This window comes from Aspergillus sydowii, assembly GCF_001890705.1.
Source record: "Aspergillus sydowii CBS 593.65 unplaced genomic scaffold ASPSYscaffold_15, whole genome shotgun sequence".
Taxonomy (NCBI): Eukaryota; Fungi; Ascomycota; class Eurotiomycetes; order Eurotiales; family Aspergillaceae; genus Aspergillus; species Aspergillus sydowii.
In genome coordinates this window covers 444,856-471,229 of record NW_024467873.1, presented here as the reverse complement: position 1 = coordinate 471,229, position 26,374 = coordinate 444,856, and the positions used below count along the sequence as shown (strand labels likewise).

General features: G+C 52.3%; 11 protein-coding genes across 11 annotated transcripts; 7 read left to right on the top strand and 4 right to left on the bottom strand.

Annotated features, from left to right (window-relative positions):
- Positions 1 to 328: 328 nt before the first annotated feature.
- ASPSYDRAFT_50592 (uncharacterized protein) lies at positions 329 to 825 on the bottom strand. Its single transcript, XM_040848116.1, has one exon. It carries the CDS (start codon positions 654 to 656, stop codon positions 336 to 338), a length of 321 nt encoding a protein of 106 aa, XP_040697650.1. The 5' UTR covers positions 657 to 825; the 3' UTR covers positions 329 to 335.
- Positions 826 to 849: 24 nt separating this feature from the next.
- ASPSYDRAFT_61808 (DUF1996 domain-containing protein) lies at positions 850 to 2,533 on the top strand (the record flags this gene model as incomplete). Its single annotated transcript, XM_040850036.1, has 3 exons — positions 850 to 1,027; positions 1,083 to 1,242; positions 1,303 to 2,533. 3 exons carry the CDS (start codon positions 850 to 852, stop codon positions 2,531 to 2,533), a joined length of 1,569 nt encoding a protein of 522 aa, XP_040697649.1.
- Positions 2,534 to 3,788: 1,255 nt separating this feature from the next.
- Positions 3,789 to 5,180, bottom strand: ASPSYDRAFT_161741 (uncharacterized protein; the record flags this gene model as incomplete). Its single annotated transcript, XM_040843025.1, has 2 exons — positions 3,789 to 3,967; positions 4,133 to 5,180. Coding segments are annotated over 2 exons (1,227 nt in total), but the record flags the coding sequence as incomplete, so codon positions are not given.
- A 1,506-nt stretch (positions 5,181 to 6,686) lies between these two features.
- Positions 6,687 to 8,426, top strand: ASPSYDRAFT_50589 (uncharacterized protein). Its single transcript, XM_040848115.1, has one exon. It carries the CDS (start codon positions 6,701 to 6,703, stop codon positions 8,153 to 8,155), a length of 1,455 nt encoding a protein of 484 aa, XP_040697647.1. The 5' UTR covers positions 6,687 to 6,700; the 3' UTR covers positions 8,156 to 8,426.
- A 249-nt stretch (positions 8,427 to 8,675) lies between these two features.
- Positions 8,676 to 11,302, top strand: ASPSYDRAFT_36074 (putative C6 transcription factor; the record flags this gene model as incomplete). Its single annotated transcript, XM_040845390.1, has 8 exons — positions 8,676 to 8,729; positions 8,831 to 8,854; positions 8,923 to 9,044; positions 9,112 to 9,602; positions 9,659 to 9,957; positions 10,008 to 10,439; positions 10,487 to 10,728; positions 10,774 to 11,302. 8 exons carry the CDS (start codon positions 8,676 to 8,678, stop codon positions 11,300 to 11,302), a joined length of 2,193 nt encoding a protein of 730 aa, XP_040697646.1.
- ASPSYDRAFT_50585 (uncharacterized protein) lies at positions 11,029 to 12,556 on the bottom strand. The gene is made up of 4 exons (XM_040848114.1): positions 12,392 to 12,556; positions 12,067 to 12,314; positions 11,757 to 11,960; positions 11,029 to 11,685 (listed from the first exon to the last, which is right to left on the bottom strand). Exons 1-4 carry the CDS (start codon positions 12,426 to 12,428, stop codon positions 11,419 to 11,421), a joined length of 756 nt encoding a protein of 251 aa, XP_040697645.1. The 5' UTR covers positions 12,429 to 12,556; the 3' UTR covers positions 11,029 to 11,418.
- A 608-nt stretch (positions 12,557 to 13,164) lies between these two features.
- On the top strand, positions 13,165 to 14,664 carry ASPSYDRAFT_161677 (uncharacterized protein; the record flags this gene model as incomplete). The annotated part of the gene is made up of 1 exon (XM_040843016.1): positions 13,165 to 14,664. One exon carries the CDS (start codon positions 13,165 to 13,167, stop codon positions 14,662 to 14,664), a length of 1,500 nt encoding a protein of 499 aa, XP_040697644.1.
- Positions 14,665 to 15,502: 838 nt separating this feature from the next.
- On the top strand, positions 15,503 to 17,320 carry ASPSYDRAFT_186941 (uncharacterized protein). The gene has a single exon (XM_040843587.1). The coding sequence runs from the start codon at positions 15,580 to 15,582 to the stop codon at positions 17,218 to 17,220; it is 1,641 nt and encodes a 546-aa protein (XP_040697643.1). The 5' UTR covers positions 15,503 to 15,579; the 3' UTR covers positions 17,221 to 17,320.
- A 257-nt stretch (positions 17,321 to 17,577) lies between these two features.
- ASPSYDRAFT_136659 (uncharacterized protein) lies at positions 17,578 to 19,971 on the top strand. Its single transcript, XM_040840772.1, has 3 exons — positions 17,578 to 18,058; positions 18,115 to 18,510; positions 18,619 to 19,971. The coding sequence occupies exons 1-3, from the start codon at positions 17,627 to 17,629 to the stop codon at positions 19,792 to 19,794; spliced, it is 2,004 nt and encodes a 667-aa protein (XP_040697642.1). The 5' UTR covers positions 17,578 to 17,626; the 3' UTR covers positions 19,795 to 19,971.
- On the bottom strand, positions 19,914 to 21,720 carry ASPSYDRAFT_1163183 (MCT family MFS transporter; the record flags this gene model as incomplete). Its single annotated transcript, XM_040840128.1, has 6 exons — positions 19,914 to 20,455; positions 20,537 to 20,945; positions 21,000 to 21,174; positions 21,231 to 21,337; positions 21,398 to 21,497; positions 21,697 to 21,720. The coding sequence occupies 6 exons, from the start codon at positions 21,718 to 21,720 to the stop codon at positions 20,032 to 20,034; spliced, it is 1,239 nt and encodes a 412-aa protein (XP_040697641.1). The 3' UTR covers positions 19,914 to 20,031.
- A 2,798-nt stretch (positions 21,721 to 24,518) lies between these two features.
- On the top strand, positions 24,519 to 26,268 carry ASPSYDRAFT_94331 (FAD-dependent oxidoreductase; the record flags this gene model as incomplete). The annotated part of the gene is made up of 2 exons (XM_040852957.1): positions 24,519 to 24,766; positions 24,834 to 26,268. The coding sequence occupies 2 exons, from the start codon at positions 24,519 to 24,521 to the stop codon at positions 26,266 to 26,268; spliced, it is 1,683 nt and encodes a 560-aa protein (XP_040697640.1).
- Positions 26,269 to 26,374: the final 106 nt, after the last annotated feature.

The following is a 26,374-nucleotide window of genomic DNA, read 5'->3' as shown; positions in this document are numbered from 1 at the left end:
TGACTCCTTTCCCCTCGAACTCCATATCAAACGGCGCTTGGGCTGATTTTCGCTCTTCCGCTTCTTCTGCTCTGCTTTTCCTTCTGCGTTCGTTCCAACTCTTTTCTTCATTTGCTTCACCCCAGTCTCTCGTTTGCTCGCTTGCTTGAAGGGTGTTGGCCTGCTGTATCGCCCCAGGTGCGTTTTCCCATACCTACCTGTGCCTGCATTCCTGGTTCCTCTCTAACACTTTCCAGGTCGCATCCATTCCAGCTGCTTCACCCGTCGCTCATCACTAGGTACGTTACTTTTCCGTGATTGTTCTGCACTGCACACTCTGTCGCCGTCGCTCTTCGTTACTTTCCTGGATTTCTGTCGGCTCCGTTGCGCTCGTTATACTGCTGTCTGCTCTTCGATCTCGCCATCGCCCTCGTGGCCCTGCAGGGGTTGTTGCAATCCCCCATTTCTGTACTGCAAGGGGCTCTCCCTTGTTCGCGCACCCGCCACCTGCGTCCACCTTCCTTTGGAACTTTCCTTTTACTGGCCACCCAGTATCGGACCTCCTTGGCCTTCTGGGGGAGGAATGCGTCGCTTCCTGGTTTTCTTTGTTGTTGTTGTTGTTGTCCCTTCGTGTTTGATATACCCCATTCCCTGCCCGGTGCAACTGTTTCTTCCATTCGACAACACTCAACACGACCCGACGACGCCAATGCATTGATTCATTTCTTGTTACGCTTTATTGATTAAAGTCTAACCATCGTCCGAGGCGATAGCTTACAGCGCGACTGAGTCGTGAAGACTTAACCTCAACACTTTTCGCTCTTTAGAACCCAACTTCGTCACTCCTTTTGTCTGTTATCGATCACGATCATGCCTTCGAAGATGCGCCTTGATGCCAGCCTGGTCGCGGGTCTGGCCGCCTTCGCTGGCGTTGCCGATGCCTTCTGGCGTCTTCCCTGCCAGGGCCGAAGCGGTCTTGCTAGAATGGACCCTTTGATGGACCCCGGCGAGCCTTCGTACCACGTCCACACTGTTCACGGATCGAATGGTTGGTTTAACCTCTCAACGTTGCTTCGTTCTCACGCTAAATTTCGTCCCTTTAGGGTTTTCCATGGATGCGGACAGGTCGACCCTGCTTCAGGGAAGCTGCACATCGTGCGCCGTCAGACAGGACAAGTCGGCCTACTGGGCCCCCTCCCTGTACTTCATTGACAACGAGACCGGCGACTCCGAACTCGTGGATGAAGTCGGAGGCTTGCTTGCGTAGGGGACCCTGTTCCAATAACATCTCGTTGTACGACTAACCGGATGGACGTTTTTTAGGTACTACCTCTTAACTGGCGAGAAAGTTGTGCCGTTCCCCCAGGGATTCCGTATGGTTGCTGGCGACCCATTCCGCCGGAACTTCACCTTGCCCGTCCCTGACCCACCGAAGTCTGAATGGAGCGGAGATGCTATTTCGCAGAGCGCCCTTGAGCAGAAGGCTCTTGGTTTCAACTGCATGAACTACGCCGGACAAGCCGAGGATTCTCTCACCCGTCACTACTTGCCCGAGAAGAAATGGCTTGATGAGAACTGCCCTAACGGTATTCGTTTCGAATTGATGTTCCCCTCGTGCTGGAACGGCAAGGATAAGGATGCTGACGACCACAAATCCCACATGGCCTACCCCTCGCTGGTCAACGATGGTGTTTGCCCCGAGGGTTTCGAGCACCGTACTGTCTCTATGATGTTTGAAACTATCTGGAACACATATGCGTTCAAGCACCGCGACGGCTTCTTTGCTCTTTCCACTGGTGACGCCACTGGATACGGCTACCACGGTGACTTCATGGAGGGCTGGGAAGATGGTGTCCTGGATGAGGCCGTCAAGAAATGCACAAACCCATCTGGCGAGATCCAAGATTGCCCCATTTTTGACATCCAAAACGTGATCGAGCAAAACCTCTGCTCCTTCGACATCCCCGACATTCTCAAAGATGAGGAAGTTAAGAATGTCAAGGGTGGCCTTCCTAACAACTTGAAGATCACATGGGGCCCCGAGCGTGCCTTCCCTATCGAGTACACTGATGGTCACGACGACTCTTCCAGTTCCTCGTCTTCGAGCTCCGCCGCTCCGTCAAGCACCGATTCAGGCATCAGCCTTTCACTGCCCGGCGTGGGAGACCTCGGCAACGTGTTTGCCGCTGACCCCAAGACTTCATCCAGCTCGACCACTGAGGTGCCAGCACCGACCGCCACCTCTACTTCGACCTCGACCTCGACCCCGACCCCGACTCCTACGCCTAGCACCTCTTACATTGAAAACTCCGTCACGCAAGAGATCGTCTGGGTTGAGGAGGAAATTGTTGTCCTTGTCGACGAGAATGGCAAGCCCCTGAAGACTGAGACACACCCCGTGGAAGTCGTTTCCACCGACTACAAAACTGTCACCCGGACCTCTTCAACCGTTGTGCAGGTCCTCCCAACTGAAACAGCCGCCCAACAGCCGGCGAAGCGTCACCACGACCACCTCGAGGCTCACAAGCGCCACAGCCATGGCCACGGACACTAAACTGGAACATTTTGTACGGTATCATGACTCCACGATAGGCGTTCTGAGATGAAAACCTATTGTTTCGGGAGGAAGCCAACCACATCGCTTGCGATCTGTACCTACAGTTTGTTTTTGAATTTACTTTCAACCATTTCGGCCGGTCACTTCCACACTCTTTTGCTCCCAGCTGCGGGCCGACCACTTGATTTCACTTCTCGAAGATATATTTGATAGCTACCACTTACTTTTTTCTTCTACCTGTCCTCGCTCATGTGAATACTCCGTCTCACCACCCATCTTCATTCCGATGTACATGCTCACTTTACCTGCTTTTCAGGGGAAGTATTGCATACGACTACGTTGCAGTAGGAGATCGATTCTTGCCGTCATTCTGCTCTTTCTCTTGACGAGTAAGTGACTGGAGTGTCGGTACTGATCGATCGTGCTAAATAGCAAAATGTATGCGTTACGCGCATCTAGGGGCTAAGGCTGGGTCGCAGCCGCCCTTTTTACAGTTTACATTCTGATTCCCATATCATGTCCTTTTGATTGTTTCATGTTTTTAGCATTACTTGTCGGAGTATCAGTTAAACGATTTGAATTACGATGTCAGATCCATGTAGATCTTCATGTAGGCTACCGAATACCGGATTTCGTCACTCCAGTGCCCACTATCCATTCTGCCCTAGGCTCGGAGTTCCGTACTGATGGAGAATTTATACTGTATATCGTAGTTAGACCATAGCCAAGTCCCGCCTGCCGACTCCCGGTCCCTGAACGCGATCTTCACGTGTTCCAATTCTTCAGATTGCTTCCACTCAGGGTCTCAGTGCCTCGGACTACATCGTCGGTTAGGCTAAGCTCCAAGTTATCCATGATATCAATGCGATCGCAACCTTGGCATCCGAAAATCAGCCCTCCGACCTGAAATACCCCTAACGGGCTCGGACCTCCACGCACGCTCAAACACCGATCTACATCATACATGTAGTTTCGGCATTCCAATCGACATTCCAATCGACGCAATACACATATTCCGGAACATTCATCCTATTCCCAAGTGGAGCCTGACCGCATTATACGTACTCTGTATTCTGAGTAGATTTGCCACCCGCAACCTGCCGCATACTTGCGCCGTAGATAGCATGACAGCCAAACTTAATCCAGCCCAAAACAAAACAAAAAACAAACCCCAGCACCCCACAGACTACTGTACCCGAACTTCTCCAAGGCTGAAGGCCGAAAGCTAAGGCTCGCTAGGGGGTAAGCTAATCTAAAACACCGTTGCAAAAATCCCCATCGTAAACGCCTGGTGTAGTCCGACATGCCTCTGGCCCCACATCTCTTTCAGATACCGCTCTGCGGCGCGGTTGTATCCTCTGCCCTGGTTATCGAAGAGTGCGGGTTTTACGCTCCAGCTGCGGACGCGGCGTTTGCAGTTGCAGTTTGAGACTGGGTTTGATGATGTTGGCATTGGTGTTGGCGTTGGATTGAGATTTGTGTTTGTGTTTGAGTTTGAGTTTGAGCTTGAGATCTTGCCAATACGCATATTTATGCTTCTGCATAGGCGGATGTCTATCCCCATATCTGCGTAGGTGTCTGCATCTAGACCTGGACTTACACATGCACCTTTGCGCGCCCCCGCACAGCCAAGGCCAGGAGAATCCTTCCATGCGTCCCAGTATTCGTCTAGTGGGTTCGAGAATAAGCATTCCTCGCCATCTGTACTGGGGTCCGGGTGGAAATGGTAATGGCAGCATTCATCCTGTGGGGTGAGTACTAGTTTAGCCAGATCCCGCGGGCCCTGGTTAAGCAGAAACCACGAGACGACGCTATACTCGTTTCTCGTGTCGCGGTGCCAGAGTCTGGGGCCGTGCCGGAGAACTATCCGCTCTAGGAGCTCGCGGAGCATGCGGAGGGTGCAGTGGAAGGCGACTTCGGATTTTTCGTCTAGGTGGTTTGCCCGGAAGTCGAGGCGGCGCTGGCCGATTTCAGATTCTGTTTGGGCCCATTTTAGGATTTCGGTGGTGTGGGATTTTGATCTTGGTTTTGTGTGGTCTGGTTGTAAGAGGAGTTTCTGGTAGTAGTAGTAGTTGTTGTTGTTGTTGCTGTCCGGTGAGTTGAAGTCGAAATTCATATCACTGTACTCTTTCAGGCGCTTGTGGAGCTTGGTTAGGCGTTTAGACATCGACGATGAGAGGGATGCCTTTCTATGGAATTGGCGCCCTCGTTTAATGTCGCGTGAGATGTCGGCCATGTGGAAGAGCACGTGGAAGCCTCGTTCTAGACGGTTGGCAAGTTTAAGCTCTGCCTCAAAGTTCATTTCAGCCTTGTCGTCGTCGTAGAACGGACCCCATACGGACGGGACGATCTGGCGAGACAGACAGCGTGCGACATTATGGCGGTACAAAGATCGTACCAGGGTGTGCACTGTTAATGCATTTTGCTTGCCGGTCCATGGGTTCAGGGTGAGTAATGGGCTAAAGGTGTCGATGTCATGGAGGCGCATAAACCATTTGCAGATGTGCGGTTCTAGGACCTTGATTGTGTCGAATGTGGTTTTGTTGATTAGGCAGAGCGTCAATATAGTGCTCGCATCGCCATTGATGATGATCTGGAAAAGAACATCGGCGATAAGGCCGAATGGTGGAGCGCATTGCCTTCTATGAATTGGTCCCTAGATATATTGGAAGGATTAGGGTCGCGTGCTTGGTTTCCGTTTGGAACTCCCCAAGGTTTGTACACTTACCATGTTTCCTTGGATCATCCAACTCGCAATGCGTTCTGGGGGTACAGAGTAATATAGTCCATTGAAGGAGCCCCTCGCAGAAATTCGGCCCTCGCTGTCTCAACAAGCAATGACTTCAATATAAAGAAATCCCGCAAATCCCTCAGCTGCCATACCAAGATAGGAGGTATCATGTGCGACGGGATGACGCGTTGGCCGAATCGCCAGCCCTCCTTGCGCTGCAGACCGAAGCACCAAGAAGCGGAGTATGCAGGGTGCAGGACCAGTGGGCTACCTGGAGGTATCGCTGGCTTTTATATCATACGTGGAATGGCACCATCCCTCGCCGGATCTCCCTCTCCCTGCAGAGCTGGGGGACGTGTCCTGACATCAAAACGGACTATCCTTGATTGAGAGGTGGCGGACTTGTTTGCTGGTCGGGACTTAGGGAGGGAGGGCCCGAATTGACGCCCGGCTCACAAAGGACACCGCGGAGACGACGCCTCTGCCGCGATAGCCCGATGAAGAAAAAAATATGTAACCTGTGAGTGGTCTATGATAGGATCAGCAGATGCCCTGGACCGCTAGTTTGTTTTCGTTTTTTCCGCTGCTCCAATAGCGGGGGCTCCAGGGCCTTACTAGTGGCTGTTGGGATAGTGTCATGGCGACAAGGGCACACCGCCAGGAACCGGACGGACGTAGAAACTAGAAACAGAGAGAAAGATCGTGAAGAACGAAGATCAGTTCCGGCTATCCAGGGTCCAGCCAACACTGAGTTTGAGTTTGTGGTCGATCCTGGGGGAACCGTCAACCGAGAGCTGGAGGAGTCGAAGGTTCCCCAGACCGAGAGATTCCCGTTCAGTCCGGGCCCGACCGACCCCACCACTGCCCGTTGAAATTTTCTGGATATCTGCCACCAGTCTAGACGGGCCTCTGATACAGCTGCCGCGCTGGAGCTTCATTCATCCGTTATCTAGGCGCCTTGTCCATGAATTAATACTGCAATCCTACCCGATACAATGCCCGCAATGCCCGCGACGAGAAGCCTCCCACTCCCCGACGAGTGGTCAGACCCAGATGCCTACGTCGAAGCTCTCCTGTCGTTCGCTACGTCCTCAGACCTCTTCAGGCACCTCTGCGGAGGCGTACATATGCTGGATTTCTTGACGCGCGAGCCCGACCTCTATACCACGCTTCTGCCCGAAGACTGGAGAGTTTTTTTTGAATACCACCACATCGCAAACATCATTGACCTGCTTCTGCGCGACGACATCGAACCGATCCTAGCGGCTCACAAACAGGGAAATGTTGCAGGGCAGGAGTGGAGAGATGTCCCGGGTTTACCCCCGCTGTCGCTGCTAGAGTACATCTCGCAGATTCGCCGACTCACCCTGCGCCGGGAGTTTACGCCTCGCGAATCGGGCAAGGCCACAATTCCGCCGCGGATTGCTGTGGGGATGAAGGTTAAGAAATACCACGAGGTGGCGCATTTCTCGAAATACGTCAATTCGCTGTGTAATACCGTGAAGGAGGAGCGGGGCGAGGGTATCTCGCATATTGTGGACTTTGGATCGGGCCAGAACTACCTTGGGCGGACGCTGGCTAGTTCCCCGTATAACAGGAATATCGTTGCCATTGAGCGGAGACACCAGTTTATCAACGGCGCCAACCGTATGGACGTCTACGCGAGGTTAGCTGAGAAGAAGAAGGTGCGGCTTGACAAGAAGCCAGACGATTGCAAGGTCTGCGAGAATCCAGATTTGGCAGTGGAGAAACCAGAACCCCAGCCAAAACAGACGGATGTGCCCGATGCAGACAAGGGTGAAACTGGAAATGGCGAGGATGTGGCAGAAATCAATATTTTCCGTGATATCAGCGTCACAGCAGATGAACTCGGCTCATTCCCGAAAAGCAATAATGTGAAGAAGCCAGCCGCAGAGCCGGATGGGCCACGAGGTGCAATGGACTATATTGAGCATGAAATCAAGGATGGCTACCTTGAGCCAATCATCAAAGACGTTGTTTCCCCGACGAGCGACACCCCAGCGGAGACGGAACGCGCCGAGCAGGCCTCGGATGCAAAGGTCATGGTCGTGTCATTACACTCATGCGGAAATCTTGTCCATCATGGTGTTCGAGCCTTGATCCTAAACCCGTCCGTAAAGGCGATTGCCATGATTGGGTGCTGCTACAACCTGATGACGGAGCGGCTTGGGCCTGCCACGTATAAGCTACCTGTCTTACGGACTATGCACCCGCGCCTGACAAAAGATGCTGTCGCATACGATCCACATGGATTTCCAATGTCGAAACGCCTGGAAGACTACGGGCACGACGGTGGGACCGGCGTGAAGCTAAATATCACCGCTCGATCAATGGCCGTCCAAGCTCCGTACAACTGGGGTCGGGATGATGCGGAAGATTTCTTCACCCGCCACTACTACCGCACACTCCTCCAGCGTGTCCTGGTGGACCGGGGGATCGTACCAAAACCGTCCGTACCAAAAGAACTCTACGGTAACGATTCTGAGAACCCAGACAAAGTGGGCAACCCTCTGATTGTTGGGTCTTTGCGCAAGGCGGCCTTCACCTCATTCCAAGCATATACCCGCGCGGCGATTGTGAAGCTAAGCCGTGACCCTGTTTACGGCGAGAAGGTGAAAGCAGGTATGGCCAACATCACTGACGAAGAGCTGGACCGTTATGCTACCGAGTACTGGCCAACGAAGAAAAGACTCAGCGTGACCTGGACTCTGATGTCGTTCAGCGCGTCGGTGGCTGAGGCCATTATTGCCGTCGATCGATGGCAGTATCTGCGTGAGCAGGACTGCGTCAAGGAGTGCTGGGTGGAACCAGTGTTTGATTACGGCGAGAGTCCTAGAAACTTGGCTGTCATTGGGATCAAGAAATGAACCAGGCAGTATGCCGCGAGTTGCAAACCCTGCCATTGATTCTAGGCCGTGGCTTTGAACAGTCTGAGATGGCCATGAGGCATAGTCCCCAGATTACCCGGCGGGGCGGATACAGTCCAGAACCCTGCAAAGAGAAAATCGTCCTGCGAACCATCGATATGGTTCGCATAGAGGACGTCTAGATATAGACCAGATACCCGGAGCGAACCACAATGCTCCACATTTAGACACTACATACTACAGCATAAAAAGTCTCATGGAAAGCAATAGAACATTTAACATCATGATAAATCAACCTCAGCAGAGCCTTCGATTTCTCACTGTAGAGCAAGATGATTTGTGCAACCGCTGCTAATATTGTTGCCTGAGGATCCACAGTCTCGCCGCCCGGAAGCCGCGGGGTCCGAGCAGACAACGACGAGCACTTGAGTCTGTCCAAGTCCCTGCCTGAACCCACGAATCCGGCGACAGTGCAAGGCGCTGTGCTCGAAATCAAAGTATAATTCCGATTCCCTTCACGATGGATGCAGACAGCGCCGATAGCGATGGGAAGGAGGCCCTCGTGCGCCGTGCGGTATGTGGGACAGATCCTGTCTTATCTTGTCTTGAAGCAAGGAATGGGAGGACTGTTGGGGTCCTCGGTATTGGCATTGCTAACCTTTATTGAATAATCAGTGCGACCAATGCCGGCAGCGAAAGGTATGTCCTTACGTACTTACACGATTGGATATGTCCATGTGCTGTGTCCAACTAACCAACGAGTGCAGATTCGCTGCGACAAGCGCTCGCCGTGCTCCAACTGCCGCACGTCCAAAATTATATGCAGCTCTACAGGAGCGGGCCAGAAGCCTCGGGAGCCGCGGAAGCGCGTCCTGATTTCCAACGAATAGTGAGTTTCCTCTCTTGTATTTTCACTTTTGACGCTGTCGTGGATCGTGATTTGATGATTTCCTTAGCGAGAAGAAGATTGACAAGCTCGACGATCGCCTCGGTGGGATTGAGCAGGTCCTCCAAGACATCAAGGCTAGTCTGGGCTCGAACACAGGGTCTCAGATGTGCGCGGGTGCGCATGCAACGCCCGTCTCTAGGCATCTGAGCCCCTCTGCCACGCAGCAGGAGCATAGCTACACCTCTAACCCGCAAGATGCAATGGACCAGCACGAGTCGAAGATTGGGTTTGAGGGCAACTCGCTGATGGCGACGGAGTCGGCGTATGCGAGTGACTTTTTGCAGATTGCGGTGTCGCGGAATCCGCTGCAGATGTCTGTTTCGAAGATCAATGCGGCGCTGTCGACGCTGAAGCAGCTGGTTAGTATGCAGGATAACCAGCCGGTCTCTGCGAGGGAGTTCCCTCTTCCGAAAAGGAGTAAGCTCTCGGATTGTGATTTGCGCGAGTTGACGATGCCGCCGATGAATGTTGTTATTCCGTTGTTGCGGAAGGCGAGAGGTGTGTCTTGTATGGTGTTGCGTGGTGTAGTTGAGGTTGGCTGACAGTTGGCACAGAGAATTATGGCAATACTTTGCAGTCGTATTGTCCGTTTATACCATTTGATCGTCTGTCTGATAAATGCCGGGAGGTGTATTTCAACACGGAGGATTACTCTGACGCGACATTCATCGTGGCGAACGGGGGCCTGTATCAAATCTTTGTCGCAGAGAGCTTCATGTCTGAGGACCGCGCGATGCGGGAGGAGTATCAGAGATATGTTGATATCTGCAAACATAATCTCGATACGACGTTAGCGAACTTGCATCTTCTGATGCCGGCGACTAGCGAGTCTATCGAGGCTCTTGCGATGGGAGTATGAACCCTGAAACAGTACCCCTTATGAATAGAATCTAACTGAAACAGGCTGCTCATGCTATTGAAATTTCGAAACCTTCGTTTGCTTTAACATTAACCTCCACCGCATCCCGCCTGTGCCAGGCTCTGGGGTTCCACCAAAGGGCCTCATTGGAAAATGTCAGTCCTAGGGAGAAAGAGCGGAGGTTGGCTCTCTTCTGGTCAATATACTGCATGGACCGAGCTCTTTCACTCCGGTTAGGCCGCGCGGCGACCATCCCCGACTATGACGTTGACGTACCTGTGTCATTTGAGAGTATCAATGCTTCGGAACCATGGAAATCCGCTTATGTATTGTGGATAGAACTCGGCACGATCCAGGGCCTCGTATATGAAAAGCTTTACAGTCCAGCTGCGCTGCGCCAGGGCGAGATGAGTCGAGTAGCGGAGGCACGCACGCTCGCAGCTCGGATGCGGGACCGCGTGATGCAGCCTTTCGAGGTAAGTTATGACGACCTTACTGGGTTTCGTAATACTGAACTGGCTAGAACATGTACCCTATCGTTAACAACCTGAGCGGAATTGAGTCTCTTTATATAAAATGCGACGAAGTTTGTCGCTTGTCGCTCCTGACCCTGATCTACCGTGCCTTCCCACCGCAGGCAGGCAAGCCAGGGACATTCGTCACTGAGTGCGTTGAAACAGCCCAAGCTGCTCTAGAATCTCACAAGGTGTGCATGGCGCAGTTAACAGAGGCAACCGCCGCTTCGAAGCTCTCATACCTGCACTGGTGAGTATCCTGGACCACAATTGCTGGGCTTCTCTAACTCTGCAGGTCCATTCTATACTCTCCCTTCGTCCCCTTCATAGTCCTCTTCTGCCACACAATCGAAGTCTCCTCATGGGTAGACCTAGACCGTCTCGAGGAATTCGTCGCCTCGCTAAAGCCAAACTGCTCGCTCTCCACTGCAATCTCCAAACTCCACCGCCTCTGCCAGGTTCTCAGCAACGTTGCAAGACTCTACGTCGAAGCCAAGGCACAAGCAGAGACGCAGGAAGACCAGGCCCTTGNGTCTGTCGGCCACGAGTTCGACACGTACCTTAGCGCGCTCGGTCTCGCACCGCCAGCTGACGACGGCGAAACCCGCTGGGCTGGTCCTATAGTGGCGCCGGGGAATGCAAATGCAAATCCAAATCCAAATCCGATGGGCGGCGAGATGAACTATCAGGCAGCTCATATGCAGAATATTGGTCCGCCGATGCCCCATATGACGCAGCTTGGGAACTGGTTCTCAGGGAATCAATATATGATGGGATTGCTAGAGGAGGATTTATCCATGTTCGACCAGTCGAACTTGGTTTGACCGGACACGACATGATGCATAATGACTTAATCTATATATATATATATATATATATATGACGAGTATATACAAATCATACCTTGCTCTAAGTAATTGCCATGATGGCTAATAGTAGTCTAAATACACTTGCCTCCATCAACAACCATCTCCGTCCCATTAACGAACGCCCCCTCGTCACTCGCCAGGTAAAGACACATATTGGCAACGTCCGCAGGATCGGTCAGCCGGCCCAGCGGCACATTCCCGATAAACTTCTGCCGGTTCTCCTCTGTATCCTCCATGCCCGTGAACATGCTGAACAGCCCTGTACCCGACAGGAGCGGTGCAACGGTGTTTACGCGGATATTGTGCGGGCCGTATTCGGCTGCGAGGCCCTTTGTTGCCTTTACACGCGTCATTAGCAAACAGAACCAAGTAACCAAGCTTGTCTGAAAAGGGACCCCCGGGTACTCACGTTCGAAACAGCCCCCTTACTAGCATTATACCATACCAGGCCAGGCCGGGGTCTATTCGCGCCCGTCGACGAGATATTGATCACGCTCCCGCCATTTCCTTGCTCGAGGAGCTTGGCAATTACAGCCTGCGATCCGTGGAAGATGCTCTTGACGTTGACGTTGAAGACGCGCTCCCATTCTGCCTCGGTGACTTCGAGGGTTGGCTACCATCACAGTTAACACTTGACAGATATCATAACAACCCCAGAACAAACAAAAAAATTACGAAAGGAGACATAATATAGAAGGAGAAGAAAAAGTTAGAGGTACCTTATTCCGATAACTCGTCCCCGCATTATTCACAAGCACATCAAGTCTGCCAAACTTGCTCACCGCAGTCTCAATGACAGCCTTCCAGTCCGCGGGACTTGTCACGTCCACCTTTTGGAAGATGATGTTTGCCGGGTCCTGGGCTGCGACGCTCTGGCCGCCGGCTTCATTGATGTCGGCGATTATTACTTTGCCGCCTTCTTCTGCGAACCGGGTTGCGATTGCGGCGCCGAAGCCGGAACCGCCGCCTGATCATTGGATCGGTGTTAGATAGAGATAGTGTGTGTTTATGGGGTATGCGATTGAGGGGAGGGGAGGGACGGACCAGTGACGATGGCGACTTTGTTTGCTAGACGGGGCATGTTGTTGTTCTAAGGAATGCTGGGAGTTGGCAAGATGGCGAGATGGTGAGTTGGTGTTGTGTGGGATGAGTTGGAAAGACTGGACTGAGGGGTTATAGAGAGATAAAAGAGAGGAGGGGCCAGGGTCCTTATCCGAGGTCGCAGAGAAGGCCGATCCTGCTGTCTTGATCAAAGTCGACACTAACACTCAGGGACTGGCGGATCTCTTCCGACCCCGCACTCTCCGCACGCATGCAGCCTATACAAAATTATGCAGCCGATGGGAATGGAGTAACTGAGGTTGGTAGATACGCCAACCAGATATGCCCTGCACGTCGCCCGTCAGATGCCATACAATCTGCAGTTGCACAGATGCCAGCACTCGGTGCGTTCCGATCCAGAATCACGGCGCATTTCTGCTTGGAACGGTCCGCGGTGTGATTTGGTAGATCATGCTTGGCCTCTGGACATCTGTCTGTGGCTCTATCTGGTGTCAGCCATGACAATCTGGCTGAACAAGATGAAGAAAGTAACGGCGATGGCTTGGCCTAGGTTGCAACGGTGGTGGTACCTAGGATACGAGTTCGATTCCTTCAGTACCCCGGATTAATTCGAGCACAAGGACTCGACAGCATGTGAACGCTTCAATGTCACCCTTTGCTGCTGTGCAACTAGCTCTTATATCCCCAGCGGTTCATGTGGGCTGCTTCCACCCATACATAAGCATGAGATGTCCCATTGACAGACCTGCACCAAAATGCGTCCCTCAACCGGAGCCATCAAGCTCATCGTCCTGACCAGTATCTGGCTGGGTCTAGTCAGTCCCCTACCCAGCCCAGAGAAAGGCAAAGACGTCGACCCCGACGTTATCACCCGCGATGTGGCCATAATCGGCGGCGGCGCTTCAGGCACATATGCCGCTGTCCGCCTCAAGCAACTAGGCCAGAGCGTCGTCTTGGTCGAGCAAGAAGACCATCTCGGCGGGCATACAAATACATACGACGACAATGGGAACCCCATCGACTATGGCGTGTGGGTGTACTCCAACACCACCGAGGCGCGCAACTTCTTCGCCTACCTCAATATCCCGACGACAGTGCAGAATCTGAGTAGAGACCCCAATGGGACCCAGAGGTATGATTTCCGCAGCGGCGAGTTTGTTGCTCCGCCGAGTGGGAACGTTACAGAGGCGATGATGCGCTATGTGCTGCTTCTGCTGCAGCATCCGTATCTTGAAAACGGTTGGGATCTTCCCGATCCTGTGCCAGAGGATCTTTTATTGCCTTTTCGGGATTTTATAGAGAAGTATGACCTTGACGCTGCGGCAGAGACGCTCAGGTTGTACGTCCAGGGACTGGGGGAAATACTCGACTGTCCCACTGTCTATATCATGAAGTATTTCAACTTCGACGTCGCCCAGGGCATCCAGTCAGGCTTCCTGAGACCTGCCAGCCTCGATAACTCAGAGGCGTACCGCGCGGCAACAGCAAATCTAGGCGATGATCTCTTACTGAGCAGTACAATCCTGCAAATGAACCGCTCTAATCCCGACAACGATGACAACGATGACAACAAAGCCAGCGTCACCCCAGACTCCCGCCAAACAATCCTCGTCCGCACGCCCTTGGGCCTCAAAACCATCCAAGCAAGCAAAATATTCATAACAGTCCCTCCCATCCTCTCAAACCTCAACGCCTTCGACCTCGACGCTCGCGAGTCCCAAATCTTCGCCAAATTCCGTGCAACAACCTACACAACCTCCATCCTCCAAATGACCGGCCTGCCCCGAACCGTACAGTTTCTCAACAGCGGTATCGATACTCCTTACAACATACCCCCGATACCAGGGACATACATTTTCCTCCCAACAACCAACCCGTCCCTCCGAATCGCATACCTAGGAGGAGACGGCGACGGCAACAACAACAACAAAACAGGAGAAGGAGGAGAAGGGGAAGAAGGAGAAGAAACTCTCCCATTCGACACCGTAAAGCGTATAATGACCGAAAATGCACTATCCCTGCGGAATGCAGGCTACGACGTCTCCATCCCCGAGATCAGGGCCTACGCGAACCATTACCCGTTTGGATTGCGGGTGAGCGCGGCCGAGATTGCGGGTGGGTTTTATAGAGACTTGTATGCGCTGCAGGGGTATCGGGATACTTATTACTCTGGGGCGGCGTTCCATGCGCATGATTCGGGGGCGTTGTGGAGGTTTACGGAGAGGGTTATTGGGGAGTATGGCCTGGCTGGGTGATGGTCTTGCTTGGATTTGGATTTATATTATATTATATGTTGGAGGAGAGTGAGAGAGTAGAGACGAACGGACTTCTGATTCAGGGTAGTTATTGATCTGGGGATGTCGTGGTGTAGTTGGTTTGTTGGTATGATGCAGTTATAATGTTAAGATTGTATGCAAATGCTGACCCGACATCTACATTTACATCTTCCCTGCCGCATCGTCGAAAACATATACGTTTTGATATTTTTTTCAGGAAATAAAGTCTGGGATTATTAGACTGCGAGCTTAGGGTAAGCATATATTCTCCTTTTGGCTTTGTATGGGAGTCTAGCTATTAGAAATGTCTTCCAGGGCGGATCTGTATCTGGGACGTGGAGGGCGGACGAGAGAAGCCTGCGAAGATGATCGGCCATCGTCATATTTAGGGTTAGACAGCCTCAGGCGACGGATGAAGGTAGCACCGTCGGATGTTGGTGGCCTTAATACCGCTCTTGAACCTAATGATTGCTTTTGGAATAAAGGAGAGCTCCCATGGCAGCAAGGTAGGGGAACAGCCAACTTCAATTGGGGTAAGCATACAAAAGCCGATCCTACATACGCCAAGTATGCCGTGGAGCACAGAGCCAGTCAACAGCTTCATAACGAGATCCTCTGCGAAGATCAGAGCGGGGAACCCTGTAGAACGTTGCACTGGTAGCGGAATACGCTGTGATACGAGGATTCGGATACTCCGCTTGAAGGGGATGAACATATATAATAAGCGCACAGTAGTCGGTGAAAGCCGATATAATCCTACAGTACTAGACCCCACCAGGTAGGAACTGGAGCGAGTCACTCAAAATGGCCCTTTCAACAAGCACCCAGACCTTAGGATCTGGATCTGGGCAGTGGCAATGGGCCTCATTAGGGCTCGCCAGCACATCGCTGAACATGTCCATGCCGGACCACGTTCTCCGCACGCAGGCAGATCTGGGCGAGCTGAACGAGTATTATAATATCGAGATATCACCCCGCCGTCACGCAGCACTGCAGGAGTATCACCAGAGTGAGCAGGACCTGCTTTCCCAGATTGACTTCGATGCGCTGGACCAGCAGGGCCGCGTGGACTATATCATGCTCAGCACGTATCATACGCGGCAGCTGAATAACCTGGACTTGGATAAATCGTCACGGGAGGAGTTTTCGCCGTTGATTCCGTTTGCAGAGGATCTTGTTGCGCTTCTTGAGGAGAGGCAGGATGTTGAGACGCTGGATGCGAAGGGGGCTGCGAAAACGCTGGATGATATTAATAAGTCTATCACTAGGGTACAGGGGGAAGTGGCAAGCGGGGGGTTCAATGTCACCGAGACAACGGGGTATCTAGCCAGCAAGGCGATAACAGACCTGCTTGATCATCTCGGCGAGTGGTACGGTTTCTATGCAACATACGACCCCCTCTTTGACTTTTGGGTGACGACGCCCTGGACGACAACGAACACGACACTTACGACGTACTTGACTACCGTCGAGACAGAACTGGCAGGAATGCACCAGAAAGGTAAAGAAGACGCGATAATCGGCGAGCCGATCGGGCGGAAGGGCCTGGAAGTCGAGCTCGAGGCCGAGATGATCTCGTACACGCCCGAGGAACTGATCCAGATCGGAAACCAGGAGCTGGAGTGGTGCATGGCCGAAGTCAAGAAACAGTCGCGCGCTCTTGGATACGGAGACGACTGGGAAAAGGCCCTCGAGCATGTGAAGAATGACTATGTGGAACCTGGGAAGCAAACTGCGCTGGTACGCGATCTGGTTAATGAAGGGAGCAACTTTGTGACGGATCGCGATCTGGTTACGGTGCCGCCGCTGGCAAATAGTACCTGGCGTATGGTCATGATTGGAGCTGAGCAGCAGAAGGTGTCGCCATTCTTCCTGGGAGGTCCGACGATCTATGTCTCGTATCCTGTGGTGTCGATGGAGCATGACCTGAAGCTCATGGTGATGCGCGGGAACAATAGGCATTTTGCGCGTGCGACGGCGTTCCATGAGATGTTCCCCGGTCATCGACTGCAGCTTTATATGGCGGACCGGTATAACAGCCATAGAAAGGAGATCTTCGATACGCCGTTCTTTGTAGAGGGCTGGGCGCTGTACTGGGAGATGCTGTTCTACGAGCGAGACGACTTCCACCACTCGCCCGAGGGCCGGATTGGGGCGCTTTGGTGGCGGATGCATCGCTGTCTGAGGATTATTTTCTCGATCAAGTTTCATTTAGGCGAGATGACGGCGCAGGAGGCGGTTGATCTGCTGGTTGATACCATCCATCATGAGAGAAGCACCGCTGAGGGAGAGGTAAGGCGATCGGTCGAGGGCACGTATTCGCCGCTCTACCAGGCCGGGTATATGTTGGGTGCGTTGCAGCTGTGGAAGCTGAGAGAGATGGTGGTGGACACTGGGGAGATGGGCCAGAAGGAGTACCACGACGCAATCTTGAAGCTGGGCGCGCTGCTTATTGAGATGGTCAAGGCCGTTATTAGGGGGGAAGAGCTCTCGCGGGACTTTAAGCCGGGCTGGAAGTTTTATGACTTCAACTAGCTGGAAGTTAGGGCTAGAAGGACTGTCCTTTCAAAATGCTTATTTTGACAGTAGCATGTCAGATGCTTCCACAGTATACTATTCAGCATACAGCTCGCACAGATCAATATATATAATACCATTGCTACATGCATTGGCCCTCTTGGTGCTTTGCTGATACTGTTTGATGATAGTGTCGGCGCGGCGATTGTTTGGTGGCCGAGCGTCCGGCAGTCAAGGCCGGCGCAATCAGGATTTAATCCCTGTTAAAACTGACTCGTTGAGTGAACAACGACTGATGTTCAACCGCCCGGGGCGGAGCAAATTGCACGTCCGAGGACAGACTCACACACTTCCAGGTTGATTCAGAGAGCATTCAACAGAGCAAGATAATTGTCGATATCTTCGGCTAACACGCAAACAAAACATGTCTTCACTTCACCATCCAGGAGATCCAGCCACCCGGTCAGCTGCACCTCGCAAGCGCATCGAACGCTCATGTCTCCTATGCCACCGCCGAAAGATCCGCTGCGATAAAAAGTCTCCCTGCTCAGCCTGCACCCGCATGGGCGTGCTCTGCTGTTACCCCGGTCCAGAGAAAACGCCGCGGCGGCCTCATAAGACGACCATTTCTGATGTGTCGGCGCGGGTGGCACGGTTGGAGAGAACGGTTAGGGCTCTGTCTCAGGACTCGGCGCATTATGACTCCGGCGAACTATCAGTGTCGGCGCAGGCATCCTCACGCACGCATTCTGCTGCAGGAGAGTCCCCGGGGCATGCCTCTGATGGGGTATTACTTAAAGGAAAGCATTCAAGCCACTATTTTGATGAGATCTTGCTATCTCGTGTGGTAGAAGAGGTAACATAAAACTAACCTCTCGTACGTAAGTTAGGATAATACTAAAGATTCCTCAGGAACGGGAAATGCTGTATATGTTGAGCACCGGAGAGACCAGTGAAGAGAAACTCTCAGCGTCCCTGGACATCAGTGGCATACTTGCCAGCTCCCCAGCTGCTCCAAGCAGTGTGTTTCAGCCGACCAAATGGCAGGCAACGCAATTATGGCAGACATTTGTGAACAATGTGGACCCTCTCACCAAGATTCTCCATATTCCAACAGCTCAGGCTCATATTTTTGGAGCGATCAATGATGCCAGTGAAACAGCTGAAGATATCAATGCCCTCTTGTTTGCCGTCTTTTATGCCGCCACAACCAGTCTTGAAGAAGACGATGTTGATGCGCTTCTTGGTCATGATAAAGAGACTTCCCTAAGCTTCTTTAAGCGCCGCTTTGAGCAGTCACTTGGCCGGGTTAATATCTTGGACAATCCCAGTTTATTATCGCTCTAAGCGCTGGCTATATACCTGGTTGGCTCTCTTCCCCTTATGTATACTCACTACAAATGCTTATATGTTTAGCTATCTGCTCGCGCAAACAAGGCGGGCAGATCTGTCTGGGTCCTGAACGGCCTGGCCATCCGGCTAGCCCAGTCCATCGGCCTGCATCGAGATGGCAAAGCCCTGAACCTCTCCCCGTTCGATTCGGAATTGCGACGGCGACTTTGGTGGCATCTTTGGGCCAAAGATATCCGAGCATCAGAAGACCATGGCATCACCGTTTCAAGCCACGACTTCTCCAGTGAGATCGACTTTCCGCGAAATGTGGATGATAACGAGCTCGACCCTGCCATGAGCGAACTGCCTCCCTCGAAACCGAGGTGGTCAGAAATAACGTATCCTCTTATAGTCATGAAGGCAAACCATGCGCTCCAGGAACTTTCCTCCATGATGGCAAAGCCGTCTCCCAACAATAGCAACGAATTTAACGAACCTACTCGCAAAGAAGCCGTTCGACGCTTGACAGCCCATATCGAGGAATATAGCAGAAACTGCAACGCCAACATACCCATTCAACGCGCGACTATGCTCTTCACACGCATTATCCTTCGTAAGCTCGACTTTGTCAGCCACCAGCAACTAATGAACCAGTCCCAGTCTCAGACTGGCTCTAAGCCTGAAGAAGATCGCAAGTCCCTCGCCACAGAAGACAACCTGGTCAATGCGTGTGAAATCCTCGAGCTATATCTCCAGATCCGATCAGACGACCTCCTGCGCGGATTCCGCTGGGCGTTCGAGGCGTACCCGCAATACCATCTGCTGCTATATGTTCTATGGCATTTATGCGTTAAACCAAGCGGCCCGAATGTTGACCGTGCCTGGCATGCGGTCGAAGCAAGCTTTGGATGCGAATCATCAACGGGCCAGAGCCAGAGGGATGTAATTACTGTTACTGGACCGAAGCTGGCGATTTTGGAAATGATGAGGATAAAGGCTGTGCGGTTTAGACAGGCCACCAGCCAGTTTAACTCCGATTTTACCGCGCCTGTGCCGGCAGCAGCAGCAGCAGATGATGATGAACGGCAGTGCATTCCCGCTAGAAATTTCCCGGGGCCTGCGGATAGCTTTGATGCGCTAGCTGGGTACGGAATACCGTCAGATGTAATGTGTTGGACTCATGATGCTGCTTTTCCGGATTGGAATACGTTGATTGATGATTTCAATATGCACCCGGAGGCATTCGGATCTGGTGGGTAAACAAATGGATTCATTTGTCAATAATTCATTACTTTGTATTAAGCTTTCAAAACAGTCTATTATTTGATAGACTTACTGCTGAAACACTGGAAGCTTAATTTCTGCAAGCTTGATTTCTGTTATATAAGGAAACATGACCATTACCAGTGAGAGTAGAACATTCTATCTAGATAGGACCTAAGCGAAAGGTTTTTCCTTCTTTCTTCCCTGCAAAACCCTTCCTAGCAATAAATTAGATCAAAAAACAGTCCACAGACCCGACCCAGCCATCTTAACCCTCGCAACGAACACAAAGCTCGATCCCGCAAGACACAACACCCCAGAGAAAACTTTCACCCCAGTCCAACCAGACGCCTCTAGGATCCGTCCCGCCATAGGACCGGTAGTCAGGCCGCCAATCGACGCAAGGAGGAATACCAGACCCGTTCTGATCCCGATCTCGCGGAGCGGGGAGATCTGAACGATAAGTGCGGCAATCAGGGAGACGTATGCGCCGGAGAAGAACCCGAAGAGCACGGCGAAGGTGATGATTGCTTGGTCTGAGTTTGCGGGGATCCAAAGAGCAAGGGTCATAATGCCAGTGAGGTAGCAGACAATGATGAAAGTGTTGTATCGTCCGATCTTGTCGCCTGCGAAACCGGATATGAGTCGACCAACAAGGCTGAGATGTTAGCATACCCTGAGGACGCGGGAGGAGGAGGGAACAGATGGGAGGAAAGACAAGGCTGGTATTTCTGCTTACCTTCCGGCATTGAGGATGGGGACCAGATAGTGGGCCAGGTTTGGATCCATTCCGGCGCTGATTGCCTGCACGACCAGGTATGTAACGGGGACGAAGAATCCAATAGTGAAGAGAAATATGCCTATCATGACTGCGACGAAGCCCATCTCAGTGAGAGATTGAATGATCTGGTCTTTCGTCGCTCTCTTAGACATTGGGGGGTTCCGGGTTTTGACGGTGGCCGTCGCGATGATAAGCAAGGACAGGATCAGAAAGGCCGAGATGCGCATGGCCCAGCCAAAGTTGATCTCGTCGATCAGACGGCCAACCATGATAGGGAAGATAATGCCTCCTACGCTTCCGCCTGTCGCGGCTACGCCGTATGCTATGCCTCGCTTCTGATTGAACCATCCTCCGATACAAGCTAGGGCTAGGGCATTTGTTAGCAGATATCTCCCGGCGAAGGATATTTCCTAAACAATACCTGCTTGAAAGACAGCGGCGACTCCGATGGCGCTGCAGACGCCTTGAGAGAGTAGTATTTGATAATACTCGGTTGAGATGGAAGCCATCATGAGGCCAAAGACGTGGAGGAGAGTCCCTCCGATCATGAGCCACCTGGGACCATAGGAATCGAATATCTTGCCAACGACTGGGCCCTATCCGATGTTAACTCTCAAGCTAGAACTAAAACCTAACGAAGCAGCTGCCTCACCATGGCCATCATGAAAAATATCTGCAAGGAAGGTATCCACGAGATGTCACCCTCGGAGTAGCCCTGAAGGAGCTGGGAGGAGTAGTAGTTTTGGAAGGTACCGATGCCTGGGCCATATTTTAATGAAAAGGATATATATACGCCTTGGGGATATGACTGCCACATACTGTTGATCCAGCCAAAACTGCAAAAGGAAGCACACCAATTGCCAACGATAACCAACCAGGCTTCTAACCCCCCGTCCGGAGCATTCTTGCCCCATCCTGCCTGACCGGAAGGTGCAGGCGGTCCGGCCTTTATTGTGTCTTTCGGCTGCGAGTCACTTTGCAGTGAAGCATCACCGTCTTTTTGGGTTTCCTCTGGACCGGGATAGTTGTCGTGTTGAGTCTGTTGGTGGCCAGAGTTCGCTGTGGACGCAGTATGGGTTCTGTCTTCAGTAGTCATGGTTGGTTTCTTTTGCTCTAACCTGTAAACAATGGACGAGTGACATATTAAAAAGACCAGGCCAATACAGCAAAAGAAAGACAGCATATAAATACCCGAAATCTTGCCACAATGTCAATAGGGTTAGAATGGCGGGACCGGGCATTCATTCGGCGCCGACACCTACTTAGTCCGTATAACTCGCAACAGGGATTTATGGATAGCTCGGTGATAAACCTCAAAAACCTCCATTCACTGCTTTGTCCCGAGGTGGATCAGTATACTGGCAGACCTCCGTTCTACTACGGTACCAACCAACTAATACGGCGTAGGCTCACTTCAACAGGCAGCGTACTCTGGCCGAAACTGGCTTGTTTGCTTCGTTAGCATCCAAATATATGTACGCTGCGTAATAACGTACTATTACTATCCCACTAGGTGGATAAAACCCAACTGCTCGGGCCATACAGGCTTCGCTTTCGGCGCGGCGAGAATTGAGGGCCCGAGGTGGCTGGCTGCCCTTCGGCCTTACCAACGACCGATCTCCCTTCGCTTGATTCATTGCCAGATGGGGATCTGAGTATCCGTGTATGCCAAGAGGAGAGACAGCATTCATTGGAGATGAAATCAGCCTCAGACTGGCGTGTAGTGCCGGCGCCTATGCGAGTCCGTACCTCCGTCAAGCCGGGGACGCGGCTACTTTGTACTTATTTCTCCTATTTCTGCCGGCAACTTTCAGCAAAGGGAAGGAGTTCTGAGGTCTAGAGTTTTGGATTTAAACGTAGCTAGCCAAGTGTGTAAAAATATTTAATTAATCTAGCTCGAGTCTCCTTATTAAAAATTATATCGGTCCAATACTGATATTTGTGGGGTGAAGTAGAGGCAGTGGAGCATTTTATCAACGAGCCGGACAAAGCTATCATTGAGCTGAAACTAAAGGATAGAATCAATCAGCTTTAAAGTGCCTGATCTCGTATTTAAGATCATTGTGGCACCTGCCCTAATTAGTCACTTCACCTTTTCATCCCAACCGCATTCAACATGCGCCTTGTCCTACATAAGGGTACCCTGGTTGCCACTGCAGGAGGTGGCTAAGGAGGCTAAGTTATAACTGTTACTCCTTCAATCTAGTCTGAATACGTCCCATTGATCGTGCTATTGAAGTAAGTAGCCTATAAACCTTGAAAATCCTCCATCTGGAGTGGTCTGTGAGCTACCATTAGTAGTAGTGCTACCTACTCCTTACGTAGTTCCAATTCACCTCCTGTCCTCATATCAATATGTAAAACCATCTCTCATAGAAATGGCGTCAATACATTTTATGACTCCCATAGTCAGTGTAGCTAACCAGCTAAGACGCTCTTTTTCTCTGCCTCCCTGCAGTTATTCGAGATCACAAGAACAAAATCAAAACTACATGATCTTCTCCATCGGAGATTACTAGACCGGGCGAAAGCCAGCACTGGACTAGCATGAATCTAATAATCCAAAATTTGAAGTGAAACTATAAAGTCGTCTGTCTGATAACTCCGAAGGGCAAGGATACTTCCACCACGAACAAACTCAAAGACAAAAGGTTTCGGGCAAGTTCCGGCAAAGGCGACGGCCTTGAGCAGTCACAGCCTCACAGGTACATCGGAGGAGAATAGTTAAACTGTATGTCGGAATACGAGGATACGGTTTCAAGTTACTTCAAAGTCTTCTGGGGTACTCCGTTGGTACATAGACAATAGCCCCCTCGGCATATTCGGGAGCAGAACCAGCCACTCAAGAAAATCGATGTGATGAATGTCTCCTATAACCTCCGCGACGAACTTATCCGCGAGTCATGCGATGTTGCCGCTATTGCCAAGGTAGCCCTTCGGGGTCCGGATGCCGGCAGGTTGCCCTCGTTCTTGTCGGATTCTCCGGTGCTCTGGGGCGGGGCCGGTAGGGGCAGCGCCGCAGCGCCGCAGCGGGGAGGGCTGCGTGATTCATGGAATTTAGGCGCGATATAAGTGGTTGATTAAGGAGATTGTGCCTGATTGAGAACGTGTTAGTCTGAGTTGAGTGTTTCAGATTCCTTTCGGCATGGGAACCATGTCCGAGCAGCCACGAGTTGGAGTAAGGTGGCAGACAGAGTTCGCCAGAAGTACTTTTTTGCCTTGATTGAGCAGGGTCATCTTGGTTCGGAAACGATCTTCCCTGGCCCGCATTTCCACTCTATCATCCAATGGTAGACATGGACGGCGATAAAGTTAGGCGGAAGGGGCCCGAGAATCCGGTGGGTCTGGGACCACATTTCGTGTGCCACTGTAGCCGAGCCAGTCGCAGTCCACCGAAAAGACGCAAGGAGCTGCAGACCAAGGAAGGACTAAGGAAAGAGGGCGGAAAAAACGTAATGAAACCGATTGACCAGGGTTCGGACTTCGGAGTGAACAGGGATCATGAAGGTTTGCGATTATCGAGTTGTGTTTCAATTCTGGCTTTGTTCTTGGCTGATGCAGGTACACTCTATTCTTCCTTCGAAGCAAAACCTGGAGAAAAAGTCAAGAACTGTACTTCTTGATTCTTGAGGTTCTGGAAGTGAGCTTGGTCAATGCCCGACCGGGGCATCCTCGGTACCGCAGCACTCGCCCGATTGCGTGGAGCAAGACGCGGCCAGACTAAATACGGCGCAGACGCTGTCAGTCCCCACTGCTCCTGGACGGCTGGCAGTTGGGGTAGAGTGCGGCGCGAGTCCGACGGCAATAATACGGCCGCATAATTTAATAAACATGGGCTGCTGCCGAGAATCTTCCCCCCATCAGTGCCTGGTATCTTACCTCCGTGCCTGCCCCTTTGCTGCTGTCCCTGTTGCCAGTACAGACGCAGTGGTCTTCAACAATGCTGGGTACATTTTTGACCGGCCTGCTGGCCCTCGCGGGCTCCCCTGTCGCCTCTAATGCCGACTCCTGCCGCTGCATTCCAGGCGACCAATGCTGGCCTTCGCGCGCGACCTGGTCAAGCTTCAACCAGTCCATCGACGGACGACTCGTCGCGACCGTACCACTGGGCACACCCTGCCACGGCGCTGCATATGACAAGGTGAAATGCGAAGCGCTAAAGGAAGAGTGGACGCAGCCGGAGTTACAGTGAGCAAGCCCCCGGCCCCCAACACTGCAGACCGCGTTAGGAATGTGTCTAACTAACGGTTATCAGCTATGAATCCTCGTCCTCCGTAATGGCGCCCTTCTTCGCCAACGGCTCGTGCGACCCGTTCCACCCAGTCTCCAAGCCCTGCACGCTGGACAACTACATCGTCTACGCCGTCAACGTCAGCAAGCCCGAGCACATCTCCAAGGCGATCCAATTCACCACCGAACACAACATCCGCCTCGTCGTGCGCAACACCGGGCACGACTACAATGGGAAGTCCACCGGTGCCGGCGCGCTGGGTGTCTGGACGCATTATCTCAAGGATATCAAGATCGCCGACTGGAAGGATAAGCACTACCAGGGCAAGGCGATTAAGCTTGGTGCTGGTGTTCAGGGATTCGAGGCGTACGCGGCAGCTGATGAGCAGGGTCTGGAGGTTGTGGGTGGTGAGTGTCCGAGTGTTGGCCTTGCGGGTGGATATTCCCAGGGAGGAGGACATTCGGCGCTTGCATCGACACACGGGCTCGCGGCGGACCAGGTGCTGCAGTGGGAGGTGATTGATGGCGAAGGCAACTTCATCACCGCGACCAGAGATAACGAGTACTCGGATCTGTACTGGGCGCTCAGTGGTGGTGGCGGCGGGACCTACGGTGTCGTTTGGTCGATGACCTCGAAGGCGCACCCTGGTTTGCCTGTTTCCGGGTTCAACTTGACTTTCACAAACACTGGCATCTCGAAGGATACGTTCTATGAGGCTGTTGGGCTGTACCAAGCCAGTCTCCCCGCGATCGTTGACGCAGGGGCTATGAGCGTGTGGTATTTCACCAACACCAGCTTCAGTATCTCCCCACTGACCGGCCCTAACATCCCCGTCGACAAACTGAAGAAGCTGCTGAAGCCATTCACCGATGGCCTCGACAAGCTCGGCATTAAGTACACCACCAACGCCGGCCAGTTCCCCAGCTACCTTGCCCAGTTCTCAGCCATGCAGGGCGAGATTCTGGTCGGGGAAGCGCAGTACGGCGGCTACCTGATCCCGCGCTCGACAGTCCTAGAGGACAACGACGCTCTTACATCTGCTTACCGACACATCACCGAATCCGGCGCGACCTTTATCGGCGTGGGCCTGAACGTCTCCAAGGCTCTCGTCGGGAAAGATATCTACAACGCCGTCCTCCCTGCCTGGCGTGACGCTCTGATCTCCACGACAATCACGACGCCGTGGGCGTGGAACGAGGATAAGGCGATGCTTGCGGAGCAGCGCAAGATGACCGATGATTATATCCCTGCGTTGAGCAGGCTTGCGCCCCAGTCGGGTGCGTATATGAACGAGGGCGACTTCCGGCAGCCGAACTGGCAGAGCGTCTTTTACGGCGAGAACTACGATGCGTTGAGGGAGGTAAAGGCCAAGTATGACCCGAACGATGTGTTCTATGCCTGGCAGGCTGTTGGGTCTGACGAGTGGGCTGTCCGTGATGGGAGGCTGTGCAGGGCGTAGTTAGATCATAGTATTAACTATTAAGTATTCACGTATTAATCCTGTAGCCAGCGGAGAATAACTCCCGTTGGCCCCCTGCATAATTGCATTTTTCGGTTCTTTGCGA

What these genes read in the sequence shown, in the direction of transcription:
- ASPSYDRAFT_136659 (XM_040840772.1), top strand. Translation starts at nt 17,627, where the DNA reads ATGTCTTCACTTCACCATCCAGGAGATCCAGCCACCCGGTCAGCTGCA. An exon ending in TATCTCGTGTGGTAGAAGAG is followed by an intron (nt 18,059 to 18,114) that starts GTAACATAAAAC and finishes AAGATTCCTCAG; the next exon opens with GAACGGGAAATGCTGTATAT. An exon ending in TTGAGCAGTCACTTGGCCGG is followed by an intron (nt 18,511 to 18,618) that starts GTTAATATCTTG and finishes TTATATGTTTAG; the next exon opens with CTATCTGCTCGCGCAAACAA.
- ASPSYDRAFT_186941 (XM_040843587.1), top strand. Translation starts at nt 15,580, where the DNA reads ATGTCCATGCCGGACCACGTTCTCCGCACGCAGGCAGATCTGGGCGAG.
- ASPSYDRAFT_50592 (XM_040848116.1), bottom strand. Translation starts at nt 656, where the DNA reads ATGGAAGAAACAGTTGCACCGGGCAGGGAATGGGGTATATCAAACACG.
- ASPSYDRAFT_50589 (XM_040848115.1), top strand. Translation starts at nt 6,701, where the DNA reads ATGAAGGTTAAGAAATACCACGAGGTGGCGCATTTCTCGAAATACGTC.
- ASPSYDRAFT_50585 (XM_040848114.1), bottom strand. Translation starts at nt 12,428, where the DNA reads ATGCCCCGTCTAGCAAACAAAGTCGCCATCGTCACTG. An exon ending in CAAAGTCGCCATCGTCACTG is followed by an intron (nt 12,315 to 12,391) that starts GTCCGTCCCTCC and finishes TCCAATGATCAG; the next exon opens with GCGGCGGTTCCGGCTTCGGC. An exon ending in GGACGAGTTATCGGAATAAG is followed by an intron (nt 11,961 to 12,066) that starts GTACCTCTAACT and finishes CTGTGATGGTAG; the next exon opens with CCAACCCTCGAAGTCACCGA.